Source organism: Myotis yumanensis, unplaced genomic scaffold (genome assembly GCF_028538775.1).
Source record: "Myotis yumanensis isolate MYYU_CA2020_CCGP unplaced genomic scaffold, mMyoYum1.0.hap1 SCAF_1, whole genome shotgun sequence".
Classification (NCBI taxonomy): Eukaryota; Metazoa; Chordata; class Mammalia; order Chiroptera; family Vespertilionidae; genus Myotis; species Myotis yumanensis.
The window spans coordinates 205,545,003-205,567,357 of record NW_027223752.1 but is presented as its reverse complement, the minus strand read 5'-3'; the positions used below and the strand labels follow the sequence as shown (position 1 = coordinate 205,567,357).

The following is a 22,355-nucleotide window of genomic DNA, read 5'->3' as shown; positions in this document are numbered from 1 at the left end:
CTTCTTCCCTCTTCCCACTGAATTTTGGAAATGGCATATTTTGCTACAAAGCTTGTCTCATCCCTCTTCTCCCCCCACCCCCCAGCCATGATATTTTATTTTACTTTTTAATTTTTATTGATTTCAGAGGGGAAGGGAGAGGGAGAGAGAGTTAGAAACATCAACGATGAGGGAGAATCATTGATGGACCACCCCCTACTGGGGATGGACCCGGAAATCTGGACATGTGCCCTGACCAGGAATCAAACCGTGACCATAGGTTGATGCCCAACCACTGAGCAACACTGGCTGGGCCATGATCTCTTTTATCATCTGGTTTTCAAAAGTGATTGATTACTATTCTGATGGGGTCTGTGGATTCTATGATACTAAACTTCCAGTCATCCTTTAAAATTGCCTTCAGCAACTGTTTCTGAAATGTAACTAAAACCAGAAACTGCTGCCCAGCTATGGCAGACACTGTGGGTAGACTGACTCTGTCCTAATCTCCACCCTCCTTCTCAGTCTTTCTAGCTGCCCGGGGTAGCTCAGTGACCATTTCTGGCCAGTGAGATTAGGCAGACGTTTGCCGAGAGGTGAGCTTCTGAGAAACTTTCGCTCACCTGATAAAATGGGACATGTATTGGCACGATCCTTTTCCTTGTTCCTCTAACCACTTAGAATTAGGACTCAGCCCGGCCATGATGGCTCAGTGGTTGAGTGTCGACCTATGAACCAGGAGGTCACAGTTTGATTCCTGGTCAGGGCATATGCCTGGGTTGCAGGCTCCATCCCCAGTGGGGCATGCAAGAGGCAGCTGATCAATGATTCTCTCTCATCATTGATGTTTCTCTCTCTCTCTCTCTCTCTCTTTCTCTCTCTTTCCCCTCTCCCCCAACCCCTATCTCTCTGAAATTAATAAAGATATATTTTTTTAAAAAAGGAAAAAGAATTAGGGCTCAGTAATGGGAGGGGCAGCTCCCTTCTTTTGATCATTAAGTTTGGGTTCTCAACAGCACTGTTGAGTGGTTAAACCCACACCAGCAGCCGTCCACACCTGGACTCCTTGTTCTGCAAATACAGTTGGCCCTCCATATCTGTGGACTCCGCATCTGCAGATTCAACCAATCGTGATTGCAAGTATTGTTTATAAAAATGTTAATGTTGCTGCTGATGTGTATCCTGTAGTTGGGCTTAGATGGTTGCTTCTGTACAGAACATGCGCATACCCTTTTTTCCCTTGTCATTACTCCCCAAACAATAAAGTGTAACAACTATTGACATAGCGTTTATACTGTATGAGGTACTATAAATAATCTAGAAATGGTTTAAGGTATACAGAAGGATGTGCATAAGTTATAGGCACTGTCAGCCCCTTTTACCTCTTTCTGGGTGAACCACTGTAGCCAGGTTTCCTGGTACTTGCAGCTGAACACATTCCTTACTGATAGAAGAGCTGTTGCCTTTTGGGTAATCATTCTTTTTTTCCTCTTCCCCCAAATTCAACCATCCCCTTACACGCTGATATCAGGTACAGACGCACCGAAAAAAATTTACAAACCAAAATATAATACAAATTACTTACAAACTCGATTACATGACTAATGCAGAATATTGCTGAGAAATGTTTCTTCACCTCTTTGTCTAAAAATTTCCTGAGTCTGAGACGAATGTCATGCTTCCATGAGAAACTCGCCATTTCCTGCTTTCTTTGGCAGTGTCCACAGTTAGGCTTTCTAGTCCTTATCATATACCCTGTTGGTTTCAAGGACTTTTCAGTGGGTCACATGCTCATTCCACAGAGATGAGACACACACAGGAAAAAATTAAATCTCCCCCACACTCAATTTTACTCAAATTGATTACAATTTTAATTTGCTTTTCATAAAGGTCTTTTTATACTCTTCAGTTATGTTTTATTTTGAGAAAATGTATATAAAAGCAGCAATTTATCTGATTTACCTTTTCTAACTTATTTTGCATTTTACTCAGGAAATTTATGTCACCTTGGTTATTTTACTGAGTAAAGTTAACAGGTCTGGGCTGTGTGTGTACTTTGGGAGTTGGACTTAATCTATAATTAAGCAAGTTAATCATGGGCGCTTGGAGAATGATTTTATCATGCTATATTAGACAACTGCCATTGCCCAAACCTGGAATTTAAGCCATGTTAATTTACTAAAGCAACATCTTTAGATTCTCTGGATATTTTTCTTCAAACACACCTATACTGTTTAACAAAACAAGCACAAGCATGTGCCTACCCATACATTCATTACAATCAGAATCAGTGGAGATGGTGAAAATGTAGTATATTAACAATAGAGGACATTTAATGAAGGAGACACAGATTTAGGAATGAAGACAAAATCCACTGACTAAATTGGAATGAGGCATCTCATGTTTAACTGGCTCTAAAATTCAATTTTAGCTTCCTGTGGCTTTAATTGTAAGCACACACGTGTGCGTGCCTATGTACACGGCAGTTCATCCCAAATCCCTGCTCCAGCTTCCCTTGGTTCCCATGAATTAGGGCACTCAAATGCACCGAATCTTGGTTGCTGATTATATAATGCAGGGATAACACTTACAACACAGCATTCTTGTGAGGATTAAAAAGGTGATCTACGTATGAAAGTCTGTGAAGATTTTTATAAACCATACGGTGCTATGTTAATTTAAGGCATGGTTGTATTCCTATCTTCTGGTCAGATATGGGAAAAATTCTGCCAGAAAAATCACCTGTGGCTTCTTCGCTTTATAAATATACTAGAGGCCCGGTACACGAAATTCGTGCATGGGGATGGGGGTCCCTCAGCCCAGCCTGCACCCTCTCCAATCTGGGACCCTTCGGGGGATGTCTGACTGCCGGTTTAGGGCAGGGATTGGGCCTAAACCGGCAGTCGGACATCCCTCTCACAATCCGGGACCACTGGCTCCTAACTGCTTGCCTGCCTGCCTGCCTGCCTGCCTGGTTGCCCCTAACCCCTCTGCCTGCTGCCCGATCGCCCCTAACTGCTCCTGCTGGCCTGATTGCCCCTAACCACCTCTGCCTTGGCCCCTGCACCTAGGACCAGGGGCAGGTTCTTCTGGGCTGGCTGCAGCCGCAGGTGCCCGGGACCACGGGAGGCTTCGCCCAGGCTGGCCGCAGGCACCCAGGACACTTCGCCTGGGCCCGGCTTTGCCAGGAAGGACATCCGGAAGACATCTGGTCTAATTAACGTATTACCCTTTTATTAGTATAGATCCTTAGCATTGTCTAGTTACTTTGTTACTGGGAATAACTGCCTAACAAAGAACTATTGTTGCTAAATATGCTGGAGATGAAAGATCTGAGCAAAACAGAAACAAGGCTTTGCCCATCTCTTTAAGGACCCAAGGACACGTGCAGGAAAATGTTGTGAGCAGATTCTCCTCCAGTTGTAATAAGTGGAGCAGGCCAGAGGCGCTCCCTGAGGCCTGGAGAGTAACGGTGCATCTCACACACTTGGATGAAACAAGTGGTGGAGCCACGGTCTCAGCGATAAGCACAGAGATGCCGAGCATCAATTGTGTATTTGACTGCAGTCAAATCGAGTTGGAAAGGTCATTATTTTCTTCTGTGAAAAAATGCTAAAGACAAAACCTCCAAACTTCACAAAATTTTTACTGTTCACAGCTCCTGTAGGTGGCTGCCATTACAACGGATGTTTTCAAGCTACTCTAGCAGGGATGCACATGTTTTTTTATCAGCCCCAATGCAATGGTGTATAAAGGCATATTCTCCATTTCCCTATTCTTTTTGAAATATTTTATTGGCCAAATGGACTTTAACAAAAGAAAAGCATGATAGCAAACATACAGCCCTTTTGTTCTTGCTGGAAGAGTTGTGGATGAACTGGACCCGGTGGCTGGCAATCTTGGATGCAGACTAGACAATTGGCAGGGCTCTTGTGTTTTTGGCCAGTCATTAAAAATTTCATAAATAGGCACTGGGGTGAAAATACTACTCTCAATGGTCTCTACGCCTTTGGGGAGGGACAGTTGCAAGTATAATCCAAGTCTGAAGATAATTAAAAAGTAATTTTGACTGCATGTTGGAATGCTTTGCTTTGGCTTTTTATGTTTTGGAGAAAATGTGTCTAAATTATTTAGAAGAGGATAATTTTTAAACTGGAATCACCAATGGCTACATATATAAACTTAAAAATAAATGTTCATAGCTTTGAATCAATAATTCCAATTTGGGACCTATTCTAAAGAAATAATGCAGAAGAAATAAGACCTTAATGCCCAAAGATATGAATTCAAAGGTTATTTGTGACAGAGAAAAACTGGAGTAAATCACCCACTCAAATGAATATGTAGCATTATAAATATTATTTATAAAATATTTTAAACACATAGAAAATATTTATAAATTAAAAACAAGATGTCTAAAAAGATATAAATAGCAATATCAATTATATGTGCCTAAAAAAACTAGATTAAAATACAGTAAAATATGGAGGGGGTACAACGAAAATATTAATGGTTGTCTTTGATTTCAATGAGTTCCACAAATTTCAATGCTTATGTTTTTCTCTAATAACAAAAAGGTCTTTATTGAAAAGGAAGTTAAATTAGTTTGTATTCCCACAATACACAAAAACTGCACAGCAGCTGAAATTAATTAACAAGAATATGTAAGTCTAGAATTAAAAACCCATTGTGGTTTGTCCAAACAGCAAAATATCTGACAATGGATCACTAATTGCAAAATAGAATCCTCATGGTCTCAACAGGTCATTATGCCATTAAAAATTTTGCTTTTACGCATTTTCTGGGAACTAGGAAGAGCAAAGTGAATTTACTGCATATTTTCCCCTTAGTTTTTACTGAGTTATTTAAACACAATCTTTAAGATTTTTTTGGATCCATAGTCAGTCTATCCTTAGCTCAATTCTGAGCAAACAAAAACAAAATTCACTCATCTCCACTCCAGACTGTCACTTTGGGCAAAGTAATAACCAATTCATTTATGTACTACACATATAGCCATAGTTACATTATTTATAAGCTCATATAGTCTATAATTAAATTACAATGTATTTATAGGCCACAAATGTAAATGTACCATTGTTCATTTTTCCCTCCCAGTAGAAAATGCACAGTAAATAAATGCTTCCAATGATTAAAAATAGTTGAGGAGTGTACATATGTGTGTGCACTCTTTGCTTGTATGAATTTTTAAAATATGTTTTTATTGATTTTAGAGAGAGGGGAAGGGAGATAGAAACATCGATGAGAGAGAAACATTGATCAGCTGTCTCCTGCATGCCCCTGACTAGGGATGGAGCCTGTAACCCGGGCATGTGGCCTCACCAGGAATCGAAGCAGTGACCTCCTGCTGCATGCATCGATGCTCAACCACTGAACCACCTCAGCCGGGCTTAAATGCATTTTTATTGACTTGACTTACATGGGGCTCTTTTATTTTAATCTAATTGCCTCTTTTTCCTTCACACACCCCAGAAACCACCAGATGGACCACAGGTTTACAGAATACATAGAGAAGGGGTATTATCTGTCTCATCACTGCAGATTTCCTTATGGCACCTAACATAGCATTTACAAGAAGTGAGCATTTGACATGAGTGACAGGGAATCATTATAATTTTCCACTTCTAATGACAATGAGAATCCAGCTAACCTTTGTTTCCTGAGCTACGTGATGGGTAGACTTGGAGGAGCCTGGAGAGAGCCTAATGGCTGAGCGTAAACCTGGAGAGAGATGAGAGGCCTGGTTGCGGGCAAAGTGAAAGGCAGGCGGGCTTGGTGTGAGGGAAGGGCCATGCAGGAGACTCCAGCTGGTGGAGAGACTGGAGATAGAAGTGGGAGGGACCTTCCTGCTGCTCCTATGAAAAATTAGAAAAAATCTATACTTCTCACTGATGCTTGTGGATTGGGAGCCCTGCTAGCAGGTGGGTACAGGGCAAAAACAGAGGCTCCTCATGGAGACAATCAACACAGGTAGTACATATGTTTATTGAATTGGATCACGAATCCAAAAATTTCTACTAAGCACCCATTCTGTGCCCAGAACTATCCTAAATGCTTTGGGATGTTCAAAGGAAGCATGACTCATACATGCCCTCCGTTCTCAGGAATCCTGGTAGTTCCCTAATACTTGTCACTGATCTGACTATTTCCAACATAATTGCTCTTCATTATTCACCGATTCCATATTTGCAAATCCACCTACTTGTGAAAATTTGTTTGTAACCTCCCAAGTAAAACCATTCTTAGACATGCACAAAATGGCAAAAAATCTCAGGTCCCAGCTGGGGGGCAAGACAATACTCTGCCTTCTTATTTCAGCTTCCTACTATAAACAAGCATCCCTTTCACAGTCTACTTAATACCACTTTTTTTTTTTTTTTGCATTTATGTGCTTTCTGTTGGCGATCTTGCTGTTTAAAATGATCCCCAAGTGTAGTGGGGAAGTGCTGTCTAGGATTCTTAAGGGAAAAAAGGCTATAATGTATCCTAGAGAAAATATGTGTGTTAGATCATCTTTATTTGGACATGAGTTAGAGGCTATTGGCTTTGATTCTACTCTGTATTCACTTATTGCCCTGTATTATCTAATTCAGTGTTTGCAAGACTTTATAGAGCATAACTACCTTGCATAATGAGAATGGATTGTATTTGTGCCTTCCTCTGTTGCTGTTCAACTAAAGGGGAAAGTAGGCTTGCGGTAACCTTTATTAAATACCAATTGTGGATCAAACACTGTGCTAAGCATTTAAAACACATTAACTCACTGTAGTGATGTGAAAACTGAAGCCCGGAGAAATTAAGTAAATTTCTCAAGGTCACACAGCCAGTGGTAGGACACCATTCTCATTGCCTGGGGAATGATTAGGGGGAGGTGGTAACTTTGAATCGAACATTTGTTCTCTGTCTCAGAGTTTTTGTGATCGTAGAAAGTAAGTATAAGGGTCCATGTGAGAAGATGCAAAGTAACAAGAAATTCTCCTCTAGGATGGGGGACCTATAAGCGGGACAGAGCCACCTTTCCTTATCAGAGATCCCAGAGTGAGTGACAGAGAGAGAGAGAGAGGAGGGCTTCCACCAGGTTCCTCTTTCCTACAGGGTACATTGTAATCCACTCTTAATTATTCAGTCACTTACTCAACAAGTATGTATTGAGTACCTACTACATCCCAAGGACTGTTTAGACACGGGGGTCAACAGTGAACAAAACAGATAAAACACTGGGCGCATGGAACTTACATTCTAGTAACATAAATGAAAGATTATATTGTTGTGGCTTTATTTTTTTAATGTATTTTATTGATTTTTTATAGAGAGGAAGGGAGAGGGATAGAGAGTTAGAAACATCAATGAGAGAGAAACATCGATCAGCTGCCTCCTACTGGGGATGTGCCCACAACCAAGGTACATGCCCTTGACCGGAATTGAACCTGGGACCTTTCAGTCCGCAGGTCAATGCTCTATTCACTCAGCCAGACTTGTTAGGGCTATTGTTGTGGCTTTAGATGAATACTTTTCTTAAAGTATTGTAGTACTCAAACTTTTAGTAATACCAATAATACTGATAGATGTAGAAATATGATTAGGATTAGGATCCTAAGACATCTGTAAAAACTTCATCCCAAAGTAGCATCAAGAAAAGAAGGGACAGGCCTGGCCAGAGTTTCTCCGTGGTTAGAGTGTTGGCCGTGCACAGAAGGGTCGACAGTTCGATTCCCTGTCAAGGGCATGTACCTGGGTTGCAGATTTGATCCCCAGTCCCAGTTGGGGCATATGCAGGAGGCAACCAAAATATGCATCTCTCTCACATCAATGTTTCTCTCCCCCAACCTTCCACTCTCTCTAAAAATCAATGGAAAAATATTCTTGGGTGAGGATTCACACACACACACACACACACACACACACACACACACACACACCAAACAGAAGGGACAACCATTGTCTGAATGATATGGACTGAGCTGGCTGCCTCTCAGGGGTGGCATGCCAAGTTTGGGGGCAATGCCAGAGGTGGCTCATGAGTCTGGGGATGGTGTTGGAGGAGCAGATCGAGTAGAGCTCACCATTTATGGAGTTGTTGGCCAAGCCTTGTAACTGAGAAAGGGTTGGGGTGGAAAAGAAAACCACATTTGTGCTTAGTTAGGAAAAAGGGACAGCAGGCAATGATAGGCCAGGCAGAGCGGGTGAAAAGCAAGAGGCCTCAGATGAGGCAGAAATGAGGTAGAGAGCCGGTAACAAGTCCACATCACAACTGGGTCCTGAACAGCCTGCTCCTGCCCTGACAGTTCTGTGCTAGCGAACCAAAGGCTCTGTGGTACTGAAAGAGCCTGCTGATAGCTTCTCCCTCCTGCCCTACAGGTCTGATCTGCGACACACCTGAGCGGAGAGGGGCCTCTGGCTCTGCAGCCCTGGCCGTCAAAACTCAGTAGCATCTTGATCTCTGTCCCTGCCTGCCCTCTCCAGCTGGGCTGAGCATCTCTAATACACAGCCTCACTGAATGGATCCCCCCCACCAGCCTTCTCTAACTCAGAGCAGCACTGCTGCCTAAGCATTTCATTTTCTTTCTTTTTTTAAAAGCATTTCATTTTCTATCGCACACTCTATGGCTTCCTGAGGTTGGGGGGTGGGGCAGGGTTGCAGAGTAATTGCTGCAGCTGCTATGGAAATTCACTTTTGGATTTCTGTTCTCTGAGCAGAGAGTTCTGAAAACTCCCACGGAGAAGGAGCAGGCTTTGCATCCTGCAGGCTCGGGCTACCCTGACAAATTCCTAAAGCCTCGTTTCTGTGTGGTCTCTTTCAAAACCTTCTCAATGTTCCAGGAGATCTATCTCTTGATAAAATTTTCTCCCTTGCTTGGGGTCAGGCCAGAGGAGAGCAGAACAGATGTTAGATCTAAAGCTTCCCCAATTCAACCACTTGACCGCTGGCCCATTAATCTGCCGCCATGTAAATGAACGTCTTTGAGCCTTTCTCACTCAGGAAAAGAGACAGCTTCCCCCAAAAGCTGGTTCTTCAAGAAGAACAACAAGAAAGAACAGGATGATTGGAGGCAACTGCATTTCTGCCTGAGAATATGAAAGCGCTCTCTTCCCTCCACCTACCCTCAGAAAGTCAAAATGGGTTGTACTTGAGTTCTCAAATCCCTACATGGATTTTCCTTCTCCTGGAAGTTGTCACCTGACAAAACATGTGCTTCAGTCCCTAAAAATGCAAATTCCCTCCAGAGAGTGGCCCTATAGTGAGCCTCAGCTTAGTTGTGGAGTAAATATTATCCTGGCTGGGAAAATTGATGGTAGAGTGGTGCTTAGGACAGGCTCAGTCAGCACGCAGGGCTAAAATCTCTGGTGAAAATGAACACTTGAGCATGTTGATAGTTATCTTAATGATTTTTCTCCTCCTTTACCTTACTCGGGGTTACCTGAAAGGCCTGGCAAATGATCAAACACCACACATAAATGTTATGCCCCAAGAAGTCCTGCCTGGGAGAATATCCATGCCTGCTGCCCCCAACACACTGGCCCTTCAAGGGCCTGTTGGTTGTGGATGAGGAGACTGGCTCTCAGATTTCCCATCTGGCCCTGGAGGGACGGATGCCACACTGGGTCAGGGATCTGCCCAAAGGGCCCCTCAGAGACATTCATTCATTCATTTAAGAAATACCTTCTTTCCCAGAATGGAATATGACATGTATTATAAAGTGTACCACATTATCACAAAAGCCAATTAAGCTATGACATAAACTTGGTTATCATATAGAATTTCTACTTTATGTTAATTGAAAGAGCTCTTTTAGAGCTATTTAATCAGGAATGTACCATACATCCCCCTTGTCAATCCATCAGAAAGAAAACATAAGCAGGATAAACTCATTAAGGTCTTTCTAAAACTTTTCACACCCAGGAGTTTGACACTTGTGAATCACTTTTGTTATAAACTGTTTCTTTTGTTAATCCTCACTGGAGGATAGTTTTCCATTGATTTTTAGAGGGAGTGGAAGGGAGGGGGAGAGACAGAGAGAGAAAAACATCGATGTGAGAGAGACACATTGATTGGTTGCCTCCCTCATGCGCTCCCAACCAGGGCCAGGGATCCAGCCGGCAACCCATGTACATGCCCTTGACCGGAATTGTAACCGGGACCCTTCAGTCCACAGGCTGATGCTCTATCCACGGAGCCAAACTGGCTAGGGCTAAACTGCTTATTTTGGAACAGTTTTAGGGTTATAGAAGAGAAAGATAGCGCAGAGAACTCGTGCTGCTGGTCTACCTGCCATACTTTGAATAGCAAGGCTGTAGCTCAATGCCTCCATTTACGTACCTGCACTGCTGTTTACCTGGCTGTGTGATAGATGGTCTTTGGTTTTCTGATTTGGAAGCTGGGACAGTAATCCCCCTTACTTCCCCAAAGTTCAACAAACAAGGCGTCCATAGAAGCCCCCAGCAAACTGTAAAGTACTACAAACCTCCGTGATCATGATCACCCTCTACAAGGTACTATCTGGAATTCTTGCCCCAAAGTAGTTTCTAGTCCAGCCAATAAGGTTCTTTACATTTATTTTAATTGTAAGACAAATAACATCTTATTCTTAGCAACTGTTGATATCTGTTTACACCGTGTTTTCACATCTGTTTAATAATGTGACCTTTGCAATAATCTTGTGAAGCAGACTAAACTGCCTTCACTTATGTATTATCCTTAAGATTTGAGGGTGTTGCTTTTTCATAGTGGTTAACTCTACTTTGAACATGTCTGCTTTGTCCATAGCCTTGTCAACACTCCTACTGTAAGTAAGAAACTTCATGCCAAATGAATGGGGCTTTGTCAAAATGAGGTTACTAGATCTGGCTTACCTGGTCTGAACCTTTCTTACTTTTCAGACACAAAACTTCTTTGCAGCCCGGCCTGCTTTTGGGCCCAGCGGGTTTCAAGGACAGCACCTGTCTCTGGTAACCCACTGAGTGGTAGCGGCTTTCAGGGGGCATGTTTATTGTTAGCTCCATCCATTTCTAACTAACTCCTCCATATAATTTGCCATTAATTCAACTATTTAACACATCAATTTTAGGTAAAAAATAAACATTCCCCCCCTCCACATTATCAAGCATGGCTTTCTTCACCTGACCTTCTCACTTTATCTTCGAGGCTTCGTGGGGGTGGGGTCCTCTGGGGGTGATGGTCTTGATCAACTTGGAAAACCACATAAACCAGGCTTGGGAGAGCTTTCCTGTGACATTTCTAGTCCTTATCACCTTCCTACCCCCTCATAATAAGGCTTCACTGGGAAATCTTGAAAATTGCCTAAAATAAGCGCTTATTCATTGAGATACTTCTAAGTCTTTTTACACCTCTAAGCTCTAAAGGTGCCACTCCTGGATCTAAATTACAAAAAGGTTATACACATACATTTTCTGGCCTAAACATCTTTTTTTACACAAATTCAGGGTTCCCGTTTTAACAGTTGCTAAGAATAAGATGCTATTTGTCTTACAATTAACACTGCACAGATGAGGTCAGATCATTTGCAGGGTGTTTTGAGGTTAAAGGAAGCATCATAATCTTATACACTGTGGGGGAGGAATTTAGGACGAGGGAAGGCCGGCTGGCCTTGGACTCTACCCAAGGAAGTTCTGTCACTAAACTATTCAAAAGAGACTTATAAGGCAGTTTGTTCTAGAAGACAAGTCTGCAGTAAACCAGAGGGCAGGCTCTATGGACAGGATGCAAATTATATTTAAGGATGATAATAAACACCTGCTCAGCTTAAGCATTCCATCTAATATCTAGAGTGTAAAAGATCTTAGAAGTTCTAACACCCTCTCCCAGCTTCCCCTCCTCACTTAGGTTACCTCTCAGCTCTCCAACAGAGCGTCTTCGGAACAGAATTCTCCTGACTCCCATATGAGCATGTAACGGTATTCAACAGTTTTTACCTACAAGTTCTCCCTAGTGTGTAATCTAACTGTGCTTTGTGGTGTGGAACCTGGGAAAGAAAATACCTAATAAGAAGGGCTCTCAGTGGTTTAACAGGGCTCAAATTTAAAAAACCGCCCAGCAGCTGTTTCTGCACAGGGGCCTTTCACAAAAACTGCACTTCAGGAGAAGCCTGCACTCAGCTACCTGCCTCTGCACTGAACTGCCTGCCTGCACTGTAGTCCTGCCACCCAAGCCAGCTCTTATGGAGTTCCTGGAATCCTATTTCAACCAATAGAGACTTTCCCTATCCAATTGGAGCTTCAAAGGTATATCGCCATTAGCATCTTCACCAACCAATCAGGGCAGCTCCATTCTGACCAATCAGGACAGAGCCTTTTGGACTAACCAAACTTTGAGGGTTTGGAGTCCTTATTTGCATGAGGATGGACCAATCAGGAGCCAGGGGTAGTCTATAAAAGCAAGTTTCCCCAGTGCACCTTTCCTTTCCATCCAAGACTGAAGATTGCATTTCTCCAGCTGGAATTGAAACACCAAAGACATCTTGCCATAGCAAAGGAGCAGAGTGAGGTAGAGCTTCCTAGCTGAAGAGGGGTCTCGCTCCAGGGCCACCTCGCTCCAGGGCCACCTCACCCCAGGGCCTCTTTACCGCCTTGCTGCTTCATAATTGAGCTGTAACACTATTGAGCTATTCCACAGCTGTGCTGTCTCACAGTTGAGCTGCTTGCTCTGAATAAAGTTTCCTTCGTCAGCACACTCCAAATTGGGGATTCCTATTGGCGTTGAATTGGTACCAATGACCTTTGGTTGAGAGTGGCTATTTAATTCCAGGCCTTTTAATTCTGTCTCCTGAAGAACTGTAGAAAAGTAGGTCAAGCACCTTCCATTTAATAACCAATTCCCAAACCATGACGAAACATTAACTTGTTCTTTGGATTCTTTTCCTTGAAAAGAATCCCAAGTCCTTTAAGACCCTTTCTTCAAGCCTGCCTATTTTCTTTTCCAGAGAAAATATAACAAATATTTAACAAAAATGTTAATATCCCTAATAATTCAAAATAAATATGAAAAATACAAATAATACATGCACAGAAAGAAATGGCAAGGCATACATAGACAATTCACAGAAGAAATACAAGTGTTTAATCTCACTAGAGAGCAGGAAATTGCAAACTAAACAGGGAGATACTGCTCTTCAGCTTGGCAAGAATTAAAGAGATTGATAATACCCATGTTGGCAAGGGTGTGGGAAAAAGGATATTCACATATACAGTTGGAGGGAGTATTAACCTTTTAGGAAGGCAACTTGCCTGTAACATTTAAAATTTGAATAACCTTTATTCCATCAATTCTACTGCTAGTAAACTATTATAGATACATAAAAATACATACATAGGATGTACAGTAAAATATCTAAATTGATTGTGAATAAATGTGAGGCCATATATAAATATGTTACGCTTATACCTTTGCTATATATGTTACATAGACACACAGAAATATGTTTAGATGTGAATAGAAAAAGGTTTGGAAGTTTACATAGCTGTTAAAGGTATCAGTTCCTGGTAAGAAGGATTGGAGAACAAGGCTACCTATTTTCTTTTCTAAAGCTGCTTCAGGTTTTCAAATCTTTCCTAAAATGCAGGGATTAGTGGTAAGAAAGAACCGGTGATTCACTTAGCGTTCTAGAAGTTTCTGTGTTCAAGAAGGGTAACTGAGGCTTGAAAAAAAACAAAAAACTTTAAAGCATTTCTATGGGGCTAGGGTAGACTTCGGGATGTGGCTTTTCCTGTTTCTGATCTGAAAGCAGAGAGAAGGAGGAACGGGGCTTATAGGGGGAAAGCCTCTTGAAACGAAAGGAGCAAGTGGCTGTAAGTTGGGAGCTGGGCTGGCTAATGAGAAAGGGATGCCAGGGCACTTTGTGAGGAGTCATTTAGTCAGGAAAGAGCACAGTTCTGACTGTTCAAGTAATAAACAGCTTGCCATGGCAGGTTAGGACCCGGGGTTCAACAATGCTTCTGAGATCTGAAAGAGAACTACAGGTCCTGTGTAGCAGGAGGAGTTAGGCTTCTCTTGCCGGGATTATTGAAACAGCTTCCTAATGGGAGTCCCTGATGACAGTCTTGCCCCTTCCAATCTATCCTCCTAAGGGCGGCCGCAGAGATTTTTTAAAAGCACAAATCCAATTACATCACTCAACAGCCCACTGCTCTTGTGACAGGGTCTATACTCCCATGGGCCACAAGGCCCTTGGTCACCAAGCCCTGTTAAGTGTCCGGCTGCCCCCGTGGCCCTCCCTCTCTGTGGGGCAGCCCCATGGAACCACGTGCTATGCTTTCTGCTCTCTTCCTTCTGCTTGTAATGCTTCTCTCTCTTCCTTCTAGCTCACTCCAAGCATCATGCTAGCTCTTCTCCAGCCAATTCCTTCTCACCCCTGTCTCAATCAGGACATCACTCTTCTAGGAAGTCTTTCTCGGCTCTTCATAAACCCGGGTTTAGGATCCCCCTCCAGGGGGCTCTCTGTCTGTCTTTGTGGTATGACAGTGGTAGTTTTACAAAGTATTGCACTGACTTGCACTGCCCCACTCCCCAACCCTTTGCCACAAGGTAAGCCAGACCATTACAATTTCATTTAAAATCGGAACACTCTGTATCAACTTATTTATTTATTTGTTTACTATCTTTTTCTTCTGTATCAACTTTCAATGACGTTCTACCAGTTGCACATGTATTTTCTTTCACATCCCCAAGCAATTCTCCAACACCAGCTGGGTGTCCTACAATACTGACATTATCTACCTTGGGATAGCTTCAGATCACACCAGCTAAGGGCTCAGTCCAACAAGATTTCCCTCTCCAACCCTCATCCCTCCCCCCAACACACACACACCACACACACACACACACACACACTTCTTATGTCAATCACAAGTCCATGTGGTCACCTGTGCTTCTGACTGACTGGCTACAGATTGGAGATTCCAACAACGCCCTCCCAGGGTCCCATTAATTTGTTAGAGTGGCTCACAGAACTCAGAAACATTTTATGGACTTACTAGGTTACCAGTTAATTATACAAGGATATAACTCAGGAACAGCCAGATAGAAGAGATGCAGAGGGAAAGGTCTGAAGAAAGACACGGAGCTTCTATGTTCACTCTCCTAGCACCTCCGTATGTTCACCAACCCAGAAGCTCTCCAAACCCATCCTTTTGTGTTGTTTTTAAAAAATATATATTTTTATTGATTTCAGAGAGGAAGGGAGAGGGAGAGATAGAAACATCAATGATGAGAGAGAATCATCAGTCGGCTGCCTCCTGCACGCCCCACACTGGGGATGGAGCCCACAACCCAGCCACATGTCCTGACCGGGGAATTGAACCGTGACCTCCTGGTTCATAGGTCGATGCTCAGCCACCGAGCCATGCCTGCTGGGCCCTTTTGGGTTTTCACGGAGGCTTCATTACATAGGCATGATTGATTAAATCACCCAATCATTCAATCATTGGTGACTGAACTCAATCTCCAGCTCCTCTTCCTCCCAGGAGGTTGGAGGGGTGGGATTGAAAGTTCCAACCCACTAATCACATAGTTGGCTCCACGGGCAATCAATCCCTATCCTTAGATGACTTAGGGGCTTTCTGAAAGTCACCTCCTTAATTTAAGAAAAAGACACCTTGTTACTCTCAGGACTTGGAAAATTCCGAAGGTTTGAGTAGCTACATGGGATACATTTCTTATTATAAATCACAATATCACAAATTCAAAAATTTACGGGAAATATAGTAATAGAAAACAGGTACTCAAGTAATATGTTATTAACATAAAAATGAGCATACAATGAGATTTGCAAAGAATGAATGTTTAAAATCCATCAAAATGAGTTTCTGAAAAGAAAAATCTTCACTGAAGCTTTTTCCATTTGACCTAATTCTAACCAGCAAGGGGGTGGGGAAATGTTGAGATCTGGGTCGGGGGTGACAATCTAAGAGTTCAGGGTAGCAGAGGAGGGGAAAATGAGTCAGTGTCAAATGTATTCCCTGGCCTGGACTTCATAAAGGCAGAAGATACAGGAGAAGAGAGAGCAGACAGGCAGGGGAGTCCATTGCCTGCATTTCCAAAAGGGAAGGCACTTTCTTAAGAGATTCCCTTGTTTAATCAACAAATATTTACGGAGTGTCCAACTATTAGCCAGCCGCTGTGTTTATAAAGAATTACAAGCTGGAGCTTCTCTGTTAGGAGGCCCCCAGTCCTGTGCAGAAGACAGACATTCAGGGAGTGCTTCAGAGGCTGTGGGGGGCGCTATACTAACTAGCAGAGCTGTTGTCACCTCTGCTCCCTTTGCTGAAATCCTCACATGGGTCCTCTGCATGGCTCCGCCCACCCCACTTCCTGCTGCTCATCCACCTCTAGTCTCTATCCCATTTCCCTGTTGCACATTCTTCACAGCACATATGACTGTGAAAATATCAGTTTACTTGTTTCTGTGTAAAGCTTACAGTAATTGCCATCAGAGAGGGGTCAATCCTGCCTATCTTATTCGAGGCTGAGATTAGAAAAGTACCTGGAAAATTCATTCATTCATTCATTCATTCATTCATTCATTCAACTAGTAGATTTAGAGCATCTACTAGTACCAGGCACTGATCTTAGGCCCTTGGGGATAGATCAGGGAGCAAAAATTCCCTTCCTTCATGGAGTTTACTTGAAGGTTGAATGATGACAACAATGAATATTCATTAGGTTATTTGTATGAATAATCTTCAAAACATTGACTCTTCACAAAAACTCTATGAGATAGGTATGATGATAATCCTTACATTATAGGTAAGGAAACAGAGGCCCAGACAAGTCAAGGCTAAGGAAGTGGCAGAGTTAAGATTCACACCCAGGCAGTCTGGTTCTAGAGCTCAGCGTCTTAACTGTTCTGCTAGAATAGCTCTTGTTTACATGGACACAGTATGTGTGCAATAAACATCGTTGAAAAAATGGCTGGAAGAGACGAAGGACAAGGACATCCCTGGCGGGTAGGAGAATCAAGGAGCTTCACAGAGAAAGTGACAACTGCTGATCCTTAAAAACTAGGAGTTCAAAGGGTGCAATGTGAGGGTGAGAGTGTGGGTATGACTGCAAACAGCAGCAGAGAGCAAGCCTTATGGCTGGGCTGTAAAAGGAGTTGGGGAGAACAGGCCAAAATAACTGGGTAGAGCTATTGTGAAGAGCCTCATATTCCCTGCTAGGTAATTTGAACTTGGTTTTAAAGGTATAATAAGGCAGATGCTTAAGAATGAATTCTGATTTCACAAGTAAAAATTAATTCTGAGGGAGAAAAAAGAGAAGATGGGATCCAAAGGGACCAAAGGCAGCAGGGGGGCGGGGGGTGGGGAATTACCCAGGAGCTCAGATTGATAGGACCATGAACAGGAAGTAACCAAGAGCTGGAATAAAGGAACACCATTTCTTTTCTCTTCCAATGTGAGATTTTATTATACATCTCAGCTTCTCTATATTAACTTTTTATTAAGCTGAATCCTCTCTTTCAATTACTTATGACTTCAGGGACCTTGATAAGATCTAATAACGGCAGTAAATTCATGATGACAGGTCTAAGATGTGATATTATTAGCTCATTACCCTTCAGACAAATTTTCAGGAAGATGGCTTTGCTTCTTATCAGAGAGGTACAGAAAACAAGCAGACAAAGATCCTCTCCAGAAGGTGGGTAAGTGGTGATCTCATAAAATAAGGGAAGATTTGGGAGTGTCTCCAGGGCTCCAGTGAAAGCACTCAGGGAGGTGAGTTTGCAACTTGTATTGATACTTTCTTAGTCAGCAAGACCAGTTCTGTTTTGCCTGGTTGGTGTTGCTCAGTGGTTGAGTGTTGACCTATGAACCAGGAGGTCACAGTTTGAGAATAGGTTAGGCCACATGCTCGGGTTTGGGGTTTGATCCCCAGCAGGGGATGTGCAGGGGGCAGCTGATCAATGATTCTTTCTCATCATTGATGTTTCTATTTCTCTCTCCCTCTCCCTTCTTCTCTGAAATCAATAAAAATGTATTTTAAAAAAAGGACCAGTTCTGTTTTGTGTATCCCTTGTTCTATAGCACCTAGCACAGTGCTGCCACACTTTAGATGCTCAATAAGTGTGCGTTATATGAGACCAACACAAAGAACACAGATGGAACCACACCATTGTGACTGAGTCCTACAATATCCCCTCCCTCTCAATACACAAGGAAGCATAACTCAGGTTTCTTCTGAGGGAAGAAATGGCTGGAGAAACCTAGAAATGCATTTCTTATTCTTTGCAAAGCCCCAATACTAAATGGCACAGAAGTACATGGCACTATATCAGGTTTGCTTCTATAACTTTCAAAACATTCAGGAGTCAGAACAATCTATCCTACATAATAAAAGGGTAATATGCAAATTGACCCTAACAGCAGAGCGACTGGGGATCACTGGTCACTATGACACACACTGACCACCAGGGGGCAAACGCTCAATGCAGGAGCTGCCCCCTGATGGTCAGTGTGCTCCCACAGGAGGAGCTCTGCTCAGCCACAAGCCAGGCTGCCAGCTGCCAGTACAGCGGTGGTGGTGGGAGCCTCTCCCACCTCCTCAGCAGCGCTAAGGATCTCTGACTGCAGCTAGGCCTGCTCCCTGCTGGCAAGTGGACATCCCCCGAGGGCTCCCGGGCTGCCAGAGGGATGTCTGACTGCCAGCTTAGGCCCAATCCCCCGGGAAGCAGGCCTAAGCCAGCAGGTGGTCATTCCCCGAGGGGTCCCAGACTGTGAGAGGGCACAGGCCAGGATGAGGGACCCTCTCGAGTGCACAAATTTTTGTGCCCTAGGCCTCTAGTATATATATATATAAGGCTAATATGCAGTGTCCCCTCAGGAGTTCGACCAGGAGACCGAGAGTTCAATTGCTCGCTATGATGTGCACTGACCATCAGGGGGCGGCACAGAATGAAGGAAGGCCCCAGCTAGCAGCTGGCAGCCAGGAAAAGAAGGCTCTGACTGGCAGTCAGAAGGCCCCCATTGGCCCTGATCACCAGCCAGGCCCAGGGACCCTACCCATGCATGAATTTCATGCACTGGGCCTCTAGTATATTTGAAAATCTGGTTTTAGGCCTCATTATCTGTGCTGTGGAAAAGCACTCTGGTGGGCCTTATATTCTTTTCTAAGTTCTCCTACAAATGGTCCCATGCACTAGACCCCATTTCTAAATTTAGCTTGGGGAGAAAAGGCTAATTTATGTCCAGGTTTCCAGTTTTAGATACTATGTTTCTGAACATTTTTCCAAACATAAAGTAAAACCAGGTCTGTACCCTCATGGGGTTTGCAATCTGGAAAGATGCAGGGAGCTGAGGGTACATGGTAATGAGGTTATAAGACCATAGGTATGCCTCATTTTATTGTACTTCTCTTTATTGCATTTTGTAAGTGTTGCTTTTTTATTTTGGTTTTGTTTTAAAGAAACAAATGAAAGGCAAAGCTCCCTCATCTAAAGAAAGATTATGACTCACTCTATTTCACTGGAACCTAAGTGCATTATCTCTGAGATATGCCTGCTATTCTATCTGACTACCTGTCTCAGCTAAGAGCTAGAATGGATACTACTTAAACAATCACCAAACTAACTTTCTTTATCTAACCTTCTGTTCTGATCGGGGAAAAATTCCCCTTATGGTGTTTAAGAAAATCTTAATATGTGGAATGAACTCTTCAGCTATGGACATTTCTCTTTCATGACATGGCTTTGACCCAAAGGAACAAATAACTGTTTCTGTTGGATAAGGATGTTGGACCACTTTGGGTTGTGACTTTCTAAGTTTCAGGTGATAATAATACCAGTACCAGTAAGTCACACAATTTAAGGCTTTCAATCGTGAACTCTGAAATTGGTGACATCCGACCTATTAGCACACGGACTTCTGGGAAAAGCTCTAAAAATGAATAATTTGGAAAGTTTGGTGAAAGTCTGAGCTGTTAAAGAAGCAACTGCTTCTGTGCTTTCAGGAGAAGGGCCTTGCTCCCACTTTCTACGTTGGCTGGGCCCAGGAGAAGGACTGCTAGGTCGGATTTCTAACCTCCCCTTGAAACGGCTGCCTATGGAAAATGTTATTTCAGGCATTAGAGTTAAAATCTGTGTGTGTGTTTCCCCAAGTCTGAACTCTACTTATTTTCCACTTTCATTTATGGCAAGATTGGACTTGCTTGAAATAAAATAAACCATTAAACATAACCTCAAAGCCATTCCTGCTGAACAGTGCATCCTGGGGACGCATAACACAAAAAAGGGAACAAGAAAGAAAAACAAAATGGTTATAAGGTTCACAACAAAACTGTATCATAAAGATGTTCTTCAAAGAGTCTGTATTTTTTTTTTTGCCCACAAATTATTTGCTAGATAGCTGTTTAAGAATCTGTAATTTCCAGTAAGTGAACTATTTTTCTCAATATTAAGAAACCATGAAATCTTAGTTTCATAGTTCTGACAATCTAGCCATTTAAAGGTGGAACAAACAACTTCTCTCTGAAAGTCCTTATTTCGCATTTCCTTGTAAAACTTCTTTCCCCCATTTCTTGACTTCATCTCTATCTATATACCCAGGCCAAGAACAAAATGATGATAACATAACATACTTTGTTTCGCCAAACAATGGGGGCGAATCGACTTGCCAGCTGTTAGCATCAGTTGGGTGAGTTTTTGGGATAGGATGCGGGAGTCTGGAATATCGCTAAATCATACACACACACACACACACACACACACACTGGCCTTGCAAGTCCTCACTTTCCTGGTGCACGCAGCAAACGCTAAAACTAAAACCTCCAAAATAACAGAAGAGGAGGCGTCTCCCATCTCTGCCGGCATCCCCGCGGCTGCCAGTTCCTGTCCTCGCATCTGTTCCCTGGGATGCCCATGGGAGGAGAGTTGCGGAATCAGCGCGGGGCGCACGGGTCGCCGTCGCCCGGTCGGATCCGACCCGCTAGGGGGAGCCCGGGTCTACAGCAGCGTGAGCCAGGGGGGCGGGGTCGGAGAGGAAAGCGCTGGTGCCCACCTTGCTCGCAGGTGCCCTTGCTGACCTGGGTGATGGCCTTCTCCCCGCGGTTCTCGGCCCTCAGGCTGGCGGCGCGCAGCTGGCACCCGGTGGGGTAGGTGTTGCCGTCGCTGCCGCACACGGGGTAGCGGTTCTTGCACATGCACACGCCGCTCACTCCCGGGCCCCCGGCTGCTGCCCCGGCTTTACCCTTCCGCCTCTTGCGGCTCTTCACGCACTCCATGCCCGGCGCGCAGTACCCCCCTGCCCGCGCCGCCGCCCCCGCAGGGCTCGCCCTCGCCGCGGGCGCACATGGGGCAGCAGCCACACGCGTCGCGGGTCTCGCCCAGCGGACAGCCCCGCGGGGGCAGGGGCGGGCAGGAGGCCGGCTCGCAGGGGCCGCAGACGTCCGAAGAGGAGGAAGAGGAGAGGGGCAGGAGCAGGAGCAGCAGCCCGGCGGCTCCGAAGAGCAGGGCGCGTGCCGGCGGCGGTTCCATGGTGGGGTTAACCCCGGCGGCGGCGGCGGCGGGAGCGCGAGTGAGCCGGCACCCGCTGGCCCGGCCTTAAACGCCGCGCCCCTCCCGGTCTGGCCCACAGGAACCACACCCCGGGGCGGCGAGAGCGCGGCCGCCCCGCCCGGGCCGCGGGACTCCGGCGCGCTCCTGCCGGCGGGGCGGGGTGGAGCGGCCGCGGGCGCCCGGGGCGCGGAGGCTCAGGCCCGCTGCGCGGGGCTCCGGCCTCAGAGCGTACCCCCCGGCCCCCGTTTACCCCCTGGCCCCTCGCCCCGCAGGCTGCGCCCCAGTCTCTCACAGTCACCCTCTGCACCCTCGTTTTTCCTATCCAGATATTTGTACTTCTTTCTTAACAACGACTTTGAACGGAACCAGTGTTTAATGTATGACCTTCTAAGTGGGCCCTGGAGGCCTGAGTGCTGATTACCCCGCGGTTGGGGAAGCGCTTCCAGGCACACTTGGTTTTACAACCCCACAGCGGGATTTTGAGTCCCCGTGGGCCCCAGACCCCATGTGGTTTTGGGTTGCAGGCTGAAAGGGACGGATCTTTGCCAACCACTACCCTTTTTGGAACCTCGTAACTGCCTCCTCCACCTCTGCTTTTTTCTTTAGACCAAGGAAAAAATTTTAATGATTTTCTGAATGTCTCTAAATATACAATTCTATATTTCTCTATAGTAAAAATTTAAGTTTTTTTTTTTATTGTAGTTTTACATATGTCTCCTTTTCCCCCAATTGACACCCCCCCCCTTCCCCCCGCCCCCAGCCATTCCCACCCGGGTAAGCCCCCACCGCCCCAGTGTCTGTCCATTGGTTATGCTAATATGCATGCATACAAGTCCTTTGGTTGCTCTCTAACCC

The 22,355-nt window shown here is 44.4% G+C and overlaps 1 protein-coding gene across 1 annotated transcript in view; it reads right to left on the bottom strand.

Annotated features, from left to right (window-relative positions):
* Positions 1-21,524, bottom strand: part of IGFBP7 (insulin like growth factor binding protein 7) — a 64,184-nt gene extending 42,660 nt beyond the window's left edge. Inside the window, 2 exon segments of the mRNA XM_070396094.1 lie at positions 21,004-21,244; positions 21,246-21,524. Of these exon segments, the coding sequence (XP_070252195.1) occupies positions 21,004-21,244; positions 21,246-21,479 (475 nt within the window). The 5' untranslated portion in view covers positions 21,480-21,524.
* Positions 21,525-22,355: the final 831 nt, after the last annotated feature.